At 34.9% G+C, this 12,424-nt stretch overlaps 1 protein-coding gene across 5 annotated transcripts in view; it reads left to right on the forward strand.

The window, feature by feature from the left end:
* LOC112053281 (semaphorin-1A) overlaps positions 1-11,024 on the forward strand; it is a 484,933-nt gene extending 473,909 nt beyond the window's left edge. For 2 of the 5 annotated variants that reach the window (XM_052887876.1, XM_052887881.1), the window contains 3 exons: positions 332-539; positions 2,530-2,700; positions 3,432-11,024. In XM_052887876.1, the coding sequence (XP_052743836.1) occupies positions 332-539; positions 2,530-2,610 (289 nt within the window). In that variant the 3' untranslated portion in view covers positions 2,611-2,700; positions 3,432-11,024. The remainder of the gene's footprint in view (positions 1-331; positions 540-2,529; positions 2,701-3,431) is intronic. The other 3 variants (XM_052887877.1, XM_052887880.1, XM_052887878.1) reach the window with 3 other exon arrangements.
* Positions 11,025-12,424: the final 1,400 nt, after the last annotated feature.

The following is a 12,424-nucleotide window of genomic DNA, read 5'->3' on the forward strand; positions in this document are numbered from 1 at the left end:
GGCATAACCCTTTACTACACTAGCAGTATGCCAAGCTAGCATTACAAGACGCAGATATCTTCTTGATATAGGTACTACAAAGTCACATAATAATGTCTTAATAATAACCGGCGTATTTTTTCGTGTCTCGATGGAAGTGGCAATCCGTCGATTTCTCGCGAATGAGACAAATATCTTAGCATTCCATGGATTCACCGTGCAGGTGCCGGGTGCTGCATGAAAAGAAAATATTTTGTGATAATCAGTTAAAAATGTATTAATAAGAAAATATTATCTGCTCTGAACCAGATTAAACCAAAATGTGACCTATACAAAAAACGCAACATTTCAGAATCCAAGCGGAGCCCAAACTCCTGCAGCAAGTGGAGGAAGTGACGTACGCGGAACCGGTGCTGGCTCCACAGCCCAAGCCCGCGTCCCCCCGCGCCACGCTCCGCAAGCACCCCCCCTACCACCCCCACCACGAGACGCTGTTCCAGTTCCAGCCGGACGCGTACCGCCGAGACAACTTCGGCACCCTGCGCTCCCACCAGGTCAATGTCAGTTGTGATCCGTTATTCTTTGCATGGCTTACACTGCGTTTGGACGACGATAGTTCTACGAGCTAGAGAAAGTCATGAGATCATTTCAAGTCATTCGACATTGTGTAATTTTAGAGCTAGATGATCTGATGATCAGTCAAAAAACATGAGCGATTATTCAGGAGATTATTTCATTGAAAATAAGTGAAAAATTTACCGCGCTCGTGGCTCGATAACAGAAATATAAGGGTTTCATTTTGTAACCCTCCCTTTCCATTACGTTACGCTTAAATCGTCAGATTTTCAAAATGCACATCTCTTAGCTATCAATTCATCTACCTTGTCTTAATCAGTTGAGTATTTCTGAAGTTAGATTTTTTTTGGTTGCCCTAAATGTACCCACCAACATTAAGGGCTCATACTTGGTGGAGGTACCGAACAATGCGCTCGAGTAACTGCAAAAAAACCTCTCTTTGGCTCCCCTACTATGACAACAAGCGATCTAGTAGATAGCCGTGGAAAGCCGCAGTCACTGGTGTCTTTATATTGTTGAATAAAACATGCCTTCCATATTAGTAACTTACAGTCGTAGATTGCAACTTAATTTTAACATTATTAAAGTTATCGTCGTCTAAACGCTATTCAGATTTATTAATAAAAATAGCATTTAATTTTTTGAATTAACAACAAAAACTTACAGATCACTGTGATTTAGTACAATCAATTAAAGTTTGTTTCTCCGTTACAAAATGCATTGTTAATCATTGCTTTATATGTCTTTTCCTTCTTTATCAATTGAAAAACTTTATTTGCTGATTACGTGTTTATGATTAAAAATTTCTTCCAAATCACGATCATAATCATAATCATCTATATCACTAATCATATTAACCATTGCTTACTAATCATGCGAAATTATAGTGAGTTTTTAACTACTGTTTTTGCCACGAAATTAAAAAAGTGAGTTTGTTAAATTGTAGAGATTATATTTGAATACTACGAATTAAGTACATCTCGAATATTAACCTGAATAAAAATGCTCAAGGCATATAATTCATGTTTTGTGACAAATGCAGTAGTAACACGATGTTCAAATATGATGGAATCTATATTGATATTCTGAACAATATCTCGCTGTAGAGACAGACATAAACCATATTAGAAGTGGTGGGAGGCTAGTTACCACCCTACCGACAAAGACGTACCGCCAAGCGATTTAGCGTTCCGGTACGATGTCGTGTAGAAACCGAAAGTAGTGTGGAGTTTCATCCTCCTCCTAACAAGTTAGCCCGCTTCCATCTTAGACTGCATCATCACTTACCATCAGGTGAGATTGTAGTCAAGGGCTAACTTATAAAGAATAAAAAAAAAAGTCTTATAGACTCATGTACGAAACGAGTACATCAACAAAGTACCTAAATCACTACCAAAGTCTAAAAACCTGTGAGTCCAAAAAGTGCCATAGACCTACTACGCTATGTTCATGCAATTGATTGCCACGTCTACAGCGAGATATTCGTCCATATCATACCAACGAAATATCAGTAGATGTTCTATTTTATGAGGAGACTGCGCAGATAGACATCGTTTAGGAATTCTGAGTTCTGCGTTCTACGCAACGTTTATAACTTTAAGCAGAAGGCGGTAAGACCGCGCTGATATCTGCTAGCTACATGCTATGAAGTTCTATTTCACTCTAATATTTTTCTAATTGGAAGAGATAACTATGAAGTGATAAGGCCGCCATTTTGTACACTATTTGTTATTTTCTTATCTGTTTGTTATATTGTTTGTTTTCTTTCATTGTGGTGTACACACAAAGCGTATGAATCAATTAATAAAATAAATACATATTACAATCAAACGCAAAACGCAGAACGTCGAACGCATTTTCTGTTTGCGCGGGCTCATACAACAACTGTTTATGAAACTCACAATAATTCCCATCCTCACTAACGCCTCATTAATTTCATGTTCTCACGCATCCATATTCACTGCGGCATGTCAGTTAACGCAGGAATATTCGGACCGCAGGGCGATGGGTACCGGCGCGGGAACGACAATGGCTTCTCGACCACGCGCTCAGTGAAAAAAGTGTACCTCTGAGAAACAAGCGGGGCGGAGGCGCGCGACAACATGCACCACCACAAGCATAATACGCACCACCACCACACGTTGGGTAAGTTATACATACGAACGGAACGGAACGCTCTTAGAGACTCGTACCGCCCATATCTTCCGCTTCTGCCTTCAGGCCCCGATCAGGCGATGCTTCTGTGCTCGCCCAAAACTCCCGGTGATGCCACTGAGGTCCCATTAAGGAGCCTACGGCACTTACACAATCGTGATATATTAAGGAAACCATTTGAGATTTTTTGACAGCGGATTGCAGACTGCGTCTCAGCAAAATTTTTCTATTACTCGTACATGCTTAAATCCTTAACCTGACTAAAATTGCTACTTCTTATTAGAAAGGGTAACCAAAGCTGCTAAAGTTTCTACGAGACAACATAACCCATTCATTACTCATGTCACAAGTCCCGAAATCTGTTCGGATTTTTTCTCTGCTACAACATTGTCCCGGCATCTGTACGGTGAATTTGCGGGATGTTAAAATATTCGTTTGAACAGATATTAAATAAACATTGGTATTTCCATAGTGTTTCCGTTAAATTTCTTAATTATGTAGGTGTAGGCATTTTAAAGCGCAGTGTTGGTTAGGTGGATATCAAGCGGGTTGCAGGAAGCCGCTGGATACTCGCGGCTCGAGACCATTTTGTTTGGAAGTCCATGCAAGAGGCCTATGTCCAGCAGTGGACGTCCATCGGGTCTTGATGATGAGGCATTTTAATTTTAATTAAACGCCAAAAAATTGCGGAGAATTTATAAGTGTACATGTTAAAATTGCAGTGTCGCAGCAAAGCAGCGGCTCGGGGTCAGGGACCGCGAGCGGGTCATCGTCGTCGCCTTCACCGCCCTCCTCCTCGCCGTCGCCGTCGGGGGAGCGCCCCCCCACGCCGCCGCCCCCCGCGCCCCAGCCCTGCGCGTACATCTACCGCAACTAGTGCGTCCGCCCCGCGCTCCACTAACCCAAACTTTGAAACTACCCTCGCATACCATCAATCGAGGGCATTCCCCGAATGTGTGATACGGACATTAAAATATAGACATTCCAAAATGGTGCGTGATCGTTATTTGAACTGTGAAGTATGGGTCACATTGTTATTGTACCGATTGATAGTGGTTAATATTAGTTCGCTGAACTTTTTGATGGCGCTTGCAATATGAACAAATGACAGTTACAGTGGAAACGAGAAATATATTCCGGTTACAGCAACGGTTATTAATACCATTGTTACTGGAGTAGAGAAAAATTTAAATCGTTATTTGTGACTCCACAATGACCTATCAACCGTCCGTATGATGTAGTGATTAATGAAACGGTGCCATCAGTTAGTTCAGCGTAAGGGAGTAGTTTCTTATCCAGAAGGGCGAATTTCGCATCTACCGACTCGCGTATAATCTTAGAGACTCTAGCAACTAAGAGGACTTCTTATACCATTATTAGTAGCCAAGAGTGAAACAAGAACTTAGTGTGATTTGCTTACGCAAGTAGCATGCGAATTTCGTGCGAAAAAATCGAAAATTGTGTGTTTTAGAAGGGATGTTTGTACGCATGAGTTCGCAAGAATTTCGCGCATAATTCGCCCTTATGGATAAGGTCTGCCAATTAACACTTGTTGGAAGATGTAACGTTACAATGCATCGTACAAGTGAGTTGCCTATAAAATTAGAAACTTAGAGCCTATTTTTACAAATTAATAAAAAGGAAAAATTTGTAAGGTAGGCTGAGAAAATATAGCGTGTTATTTCGTGTAATTTGTTACTACTTGGATTGTATACAAAGTCACCGTTTACGTGACAGAAACATTCTTCCATGCGAAACAAAATAATATACGTACTCGTGATTATCCAGAATAAAAAAAAGTTGATGCTATATCGGAAGAGGTGACAAAAAATATTTTTTTTAAAAGGCGATACAATATCGACCCGTGTATGTATGATGATAAAAAAAATGTAACAAATTTGTAGATTGTTTAGAATATACATAGTTTACTTATATTTTAGGTAAAAATATAAGTTTTGTTGGTAACATGTTGATGACTAGTTATGTGAAATTGTGAATGGCATTGCGGATTTTTTTTGAGGTACAATCTGGGTAACATGCGTTAACACAGAACACAGAACGTACAGTAAGTCCACAATATAATTTCAAGGTGTAAAATGATGGGAAAATATTTTTGCCAATGGTAACACCACATTGACGTACGCATTTCCGTATCCTTGTTGCATTTCAAAACTAACTCAAATCAATAGTGTTCAGAACCTAAAGATTTTTTTGTTGACGTAGATTACTTAACCAATTTAGACGAAGACGAATATTTGTCCATGCTTTTCATTCTTATTATTATGACTCTGCTGTACCATACTATTTTAACAATTTTGATTAAAAAAATTGCATGTACCTACAGTTGAGGTATTTCGAAAAAAGTGTGCAATGAATTTGCACAATTGCTTTTTACTACTATTAGTAGCGTGACATTAAGTAACGATAAGGAATTTCTAAAACTGAAAAAAATCCAGTACAAATCGACAACATTGTGACAATTGTACTTAATTTGACAATTTTATTCATATTCACCAGTGTGTTTACTACCTTATGATGATTTTGGTTTTATTCCATAATATTTAACATACACGAAAATTCATAGATATAGTAAGCATGACTGTCTGTATTTGTACGTATCATTTGAGTCTAGTCATACTTCGTACGTCACTTTATGACTAGAAGACTCAAATGATAACTGCTGTATATTTTAAATTATCTATTAATTTTAAACTTCAAAATGTTGTCGAATTATATTAATAAAAAAAATCGTTTACATTATTGCTAATTTGTTTATAACAAATATTTAAATCAAACTAAATTGGCATATCTAACAGTTAATGTTGTTCTTTTAGGAAAGACCTGTAATGCAGTCTAGAGTTTAGTCTAATTGGAATTTCAATCAAACTGTACAGTTTTTAGTTTTGCCTACACTCGAACATTTTACCTGTAACAGTTCAACTGTTAAAACTGCACAGTCAAAACTGTACAGTTAAAACTACACAGTCAAAACTGTACAGTCAAAACTGCACAGTTAAAACTGTAGGTATGTAGGCCGCATACTATGAGTTGTACATTTAGAACTGTCAAAATAGTTATTTTTAAATTATGCGTTAAAACAAAATAGCAGTTTTAAAAAATGTAAACGGTACATACAGAGAAAGATATGAATATAAATATTATATTTACCTTGTATAAATAAAATGTAAATCCTGATACTTATTCATTTATTAAAAAGTGCTTCTTATGGGTGTATCTAGATTATTAGGGGATCGTTTTGATAATTATCCGATAATGTTATAGAATTAGCGATTATGTAAACATAGAGAATAGAGAGTAAGCGCACTGCGGTGCAGTATTGCCAACTTAGAGTGGTGGCGCGCCATTTGTAAAAATACTGTGATCGGATTGGTCATTGTGTATATACATTTTGGAAATGAGGTTATGGGTACATGGAGTATTTAACCGCTCTTTAACTTCAATATAAAATTAATATTCGATGTACCCATGTCCTTATACACTTCTTTTAGTCAACGGTTGATTCTAAATTAAAAAATCCAGACATGTGGGCCAAACTTTGAAAATTCTTTTCGATAACGTTCCTGTTGCTAATTTATATAAAAAAAAATCTTGATTAAACGCTTCAACTAGCTAGCGAGTTGTTTTCAGGAAAGTTTATACGCATTCTCAATGAATTGTTGACAATTAAATGTGTGTAAAGAAAATGTCAATTCTATTTGTAATGATCTAGTGCCTAAGTGTGTGTGGCAGGATTGTAATGTTCGTTGTCTTGACCACTCTAGTTAAGTAATTCGAGAAAGTGTACCTATGTCTACTAAAGTTCAGCCGCTCAGATATTGCGTTTCTGACAGGTTGTGATCAAATGGGCGATGTAGCTTCGTTGTTGGACTGCGCTGTTTCAAGGTTATGCCAACTGTTTGTCTTTGTAGTGCTGAGACAAAAAACGAGGCAATTTAATTTAAAAAAAAATGTCCCATTCGATCACGACCTGTCAGACACGCAATCTCCGAGCAGCCAGGACATTATACGTATATCTCTGCCACTATGAAATCAATCCAGATGACACAATTTAAGCGAAAGTTGCATTTCATACACCAATATCTGATATTAAACATCACTGGTAACATTACTCTCCTAAAATGAGATTTTAGGAGAGTACTTTCGCCATTAATCCTCTTCATTATTGGAAACTGAAAACCTACTCTTAATGTAATTTCACCAAATACGTTACCTATTTGGTGAAACATTACCTACATTATGTAGCTTTCAAGTTATTAGCATTCCTAAAACTGCCCGGAGTATTCTGAAAAATCGGAAATTTAGTCCTTGGCAAGTCGTATTCTTAGAATTTAATTAAAATAAAAACGCTACACGCCAAAGTAAAACAGTTTCAAAAACGACACGATAGTTTTGCGGGTAGTTACGATTTCCATGTCGTAGAGTACGAAGGTAATAGACAATTTTAGTAGATACTATACTTACTCGAATTATTTATTAAACGTGTATAGTTTGTACACTGCAGCTGTGTCAGAGTTTCGTTCGAACTGTTGTTTAAAGAGGACATTAGAGTAGTTACAATAGTTGAAAATTTATTAATAAATCGCAAAGTTAACTTTTTATAATAACACTTGAAGGCATTCTGAAATTGCCTTGTTAATACTCAACTTTATTTCACAATTAATATACCAAAGATGCCATAAAGTTTTTAAGTAATATATTATTTATTTATAGATGTAATTAATTAAACGTAATGATTAGTAAAAAAAAATGTAATATTGTTATTTTTAATGAACGTAACTGCCAACTTTCGTATATTATATTTTCATACTGGTGTCAAATATTTTGTACATAAATGGCTACACTAAATTGGCAGTTCTAAAAGTAGCACGCTCCTTTTTTGTTTGGTGCATAGCGAGAGGGACAATGTTCGAGCTGCCAATTTAGTTTAGAGATTTACATACATTAATGACATCAACCAATACGCACACATACCTATTTGTTTCTAAATGATAAATCATTTATTTATGTAGGCGCTTGTGTATTCTGACGAATGTTTAGTATATATTTATATTTATTAATCGAACCTATTAAAATGGCGACTTATGCCTTGATGTCAAGATACTTAAATTAAAATGTATATATATATTATTCAAGTAAAAACAAATGTATTCCTCCAGAATCGAGCAGGTTTTTTTGTTATCACCATCCTATAATTCAGTACCAAGGTAGTTTTGCCAATAAGTTATGTGTAGATGATACTCATAGTGTTATACGACGGAAGAAGAACAAAAATGTCTTGGAATTTTGTATCCCAATTTAACCAATGTTTCAAACTATACATTTTGTAGTAAGGCTGAGAATAAAATGTAGTAGACAGTAAGAGTTACAAACAGTTTATCAAAAATTGCGTGACAATGTTGCTTTCTCCGAGAAAGTATACAACAACATAGATATTTTCTTTTAGTGAAAATATTTAATTAGAGAATGACGATAATGTTTAATTTTTTAATCTAAAATCTTCTATGGAGACTATCCATCGAGCTTTTTAAGGAAAGCCATGAAGGGAGCCATTTTATAATGAAGTTTATGAATGTTGTTACGAGGTATACGTTGTCATTTTAATAGTCCGCTGAACAAAATTATTTGCAAACATACGTAAGAGAGGCTAGTTTATAAATGTAAATAGCGGTTTCCGTAATGTAATTAATTTATACTTTCGGTCGAAATTAGCGTAAGCGATTAGAATAAGCGCAAGAGAAATTTTTGAACGTGAATTGTTAAGAATTGTTTTTTGTATTAATTAAAAAAAGTAATCTTAACGAAATGTACAATAACCATTTCTACGTTTAAAATTACTGAACCACCTTTTATACTCGTAAACATGCCTAGAAAGTCTCGTGTAAGCGTAAATTATTTGAAAATATTAAAAATTATATTAGAACGTATCGACTACATTTAAAATCCATTTTAGTCCAATTCGAACTAAACGGTATATCAAATAATTGTCAAAGTAATAATTCGTGTTAACATGGTAGGAATCTATTAAAATTTAAAATGAAGAATTTACAATGTTTACAACGGAATGCCTACCTAAGATGCATAGATAGATCGTGCCGCCTGCGAAAAGAATAAAAATGTGAAATACTTGGAAACGGAAAGAAAATTCTGTTACGTTTTTTGATTTATTTCTTACTTTTTTCTAATATTATTTATATTATTCTATGATATAGATGTTTCAAGTTTGTTTCCCTTTATTGCGAATTGGATTAAAATATTAGGTAGATTATAATAGACCGCTTAATTTGTTTTGAGACTTGGAGCCTTAGCGTTAGAAATTGAAGACTTTGTTATAATAAAAAGAAGTATCTGATAATTACAGAAGAATCGATAGAATAAAAATCGGAAACTTTTATGAAAGTATTGTTAAGTACCTATCTAATAGCGGGTTTCAACACATCTCAAACTAACCATCACATAGGTTTACTATAGCGTGTATATATTATGGGGTTTATTTATAGGGGTAGCTGCGCCTGTTAGAAACGTTTAGCCGATACTTGTCACTTTATTCAAAATATCGTAGATATATTAAAAACGTTAAATCTTTTTCAAATTCCATAAAAGTCTAATGAAATACGACTTGATCCATTAAAAACTTATTTATATGTAGGTACCACTAAAAGTTTTAATTTTTAAACTTTTTTTAGACTCCTTGGACACTGATACGAGTATGTATTTAAATATATTTTACAAATTAAAGTGTATGTTATTATTGTACATTCATATAGTGTGTAATTACGTAGATTGTTATATGTAGGTAGATACTTACTGGCTAGTCCTGGGTATCAATCAATAAATCAATTATGGCAAACAATTATGCTGACTAAGCAGAGTAAAGATAGAGGGCAAACTGTTGACCATACCTTTACTAGACATTTCCAAACACCACGGTTAGGAACTACAGGTATCTACTTAAATCCGACGAGTTTTATCGTCATTTTTTGTTATCGAGTCAATGATATAAGTAAATGGATGGTCATAAGCCCCTATTGTTGGCCAGACTGGCACACACCTGGCGAAGTCGTTTATCAATTTCTATCACTACTTAATAGAAGCAACACAAAGTGACAAGTATCGCGTAAATTGTATAAGAAAGTCGGTTAACGCGAGTGCAATATTTTTCTACTTCTCTTTCGAATCGTTCGAATATCCGCGTAAACGACAAAATAGATGGGGTGATCGGTAACTATGGAAGTGCCTAAGTAAATTTACTTGCATCTGTAGTCTTTATTCCCTCTCTCTCTATTCCCTGAAACTGGCCTTTAGTGCGTTTCTTTAGCGTGCCTTTAGTAAAACTTATATAGTAACCGCCCAAGTGTACCTACCCGCTAAAGTTTGGAATAACCATTTAATTTTTTTACATATATTGAGCAAAATATAGCCAAAGTATACCTAAAAAAAAGAATACATCCTAAAATGACACTTGAATTATATCTGATGTGTTAATAACCAGGCGTTAGTAATATACAAGATATCTATAATTCTCAAGATATATCTTAAGCCAATGAAGTATATGATGCTCAAGTAGAGTGTTACATTTACAAAACAAGGGTCTGTAGCCATGTGGGACGTCTCTTTCTACAAATGTTAAATGTATTGGAATGACATTTGCTATTGACAATTCACAGACGTGGTCAAGAAAACAAGCTGATCTGTCATTCCCATACATTTTTTTAGTTTTCGTAGCGTTAGCGTTTGTAGAGACAGAATTGACGTGCCACGTGGCTACAGACCAAGATCTTTTTATCACTCCTAAGTTATATACTTACATTTATTTTATAAAATGGTTATTCCAAATCTCTTCATCAAAAACATGATGGTTATTTGAAGAGTTTATTCTTTACATACCAAGTAATTTCATCATAATTTAAATTTCTCAGAATAGCGTTTATTAATAATTTAATATAACATTACTTTGACCGTGTTGGTTTGCTTTTTAGACACTCCATAGGTTAAGTAGGAGTTTTATAATTATTACGATGAATAATGCAAAATGCAAACGCAGTGATAGTACTGTTATCTACACCGTAATCGCTGCCCATATTTATAGAGTGCAATTTTTTATAACTAGAGACGAATAGAATGAACTGTGACGTGCAAAATATGAAATGCGACGAACGCCATTTTGTATTTTATACCTCATTGCCTTCAAATGTTATGATCATTTTCTCATTAAATATTATTAAAATATGCTAAATATTTTAGCAAAGGATAAAATGTATTCCTTTTCTTTAGTAAATAAAATATTGAAATTTGAATAGTCTTTTCTTTATAAATAGCCAGATTTTGTTTTATTAGTAGTATGATATATCTATACATATTAAAAGGAGGAATGATTTGATCGTTTATTTGTTAGTAAATTATAAATACCGTTAACTTAGTCTATCTCGAGATAGATTATGATCTAACGGTAGGTATTTACATTTTTCCGCTGACATATAATTACATAGATCTAGCGGACGTCTGCAACTTCGTCATTAGACTTCCTTGATCCGGCCTTTTCACAAAATCCGTTCTTAGCGGACACCTACTAAGAATAAACTACCTCCCTGTTTTTTATCTTTGTATGTCAAGCGGTTTTCGAGATTTCGTGATGACCTTTCGAATATACATATATATTGAGATACACACAATGTACTTATTCTATAATTAGGTAACCATTGTGTAAATTATCGATCAGCATACACTACAACACCTTTGTCCTGAATGGAACGCTACAGTTTTTTATATTTTTTTATTTATTATAGTAGGTGTATATTGAGTACTATAATATCCATTAAAGCTGCTTTAGTAGCTGGGCAGGAAGAAAACACTTGCGGTAAAGTGTTGATCTTTAAACATCAACAGTTTCAACATCTCTTTACAGTTTTTCTGCACCTGCACCCACACGGACACCGATCTAGCACCCGCTTCCGCTAAGATATTTTTTTCTTTCTTTTACTTTCTATTTTTCTCCAATAGACTGAACAATTTTGTACGAAATTTGTGAAGAAAATTGACAATGTCGTAGAGAATATCGCTTTCTATTGGTCCCATCGCATACCGAACACGACTTAGTAGGTACTGTCGTAATATTGTCATTTGATCCACTACTCCAGGATGTCAGCTGTATTCAGAATTCATTTAATTCAAGTAGGCTTTTATTACAAACACTTTTAAAATGTGAAGTTAAATGATAAGTAGGTAAAGTCGAAAACTTTAATTAAAGTTACGAAGGTTCGAAAGGCGCCTTAAGAAGAGCCCACAACCCACATCGTGAGCTTTTTGTTATCACCATCATTTCAGAATATTAAATTGGAATGCTATTAGATTAGGTCGTTTCTATCGCTCTATTTACTTTTCTGTCTACGCCTCTCAGTCGCGTTTTTTATGAAAGCTTGCCTTTATGGCTCTGGGTTCTCACTTTTTTAACTTAGGAGGTGTGGACAGAGAAGTACATAAACTTATGTTTTAACACAGAAAACATATGTACAAGGTTTTACTTTACCTTTAAGGCCTAGTTTGGTCTACTTTAGTATTTTAGTCGAGTACGAACGATTTTTGGGCGGTAAATACAAAAATTGTTCGTACTCGACTAAAATACTAAAGTAGTCCGAGATAGGCCTAAAGGAAAGTATTTTTAGAAGTTGGTAACATTCAAGAACTGTTAATGTCAACG

The sequence above is a fragment of the Bicyclus anynana genome, chromosome 20, assembly GCF_947172395.1.
Source record: "Bicyclus anynana chromosome 20, ilBicAnyn1.1, whole genome shotgun sequence".
NCBI lineage: Eukaryota > Metazoa > Arthropoda > Insecta > Lepidoptera > Nymphalidae > Bicyclus > Bicyclus anynana.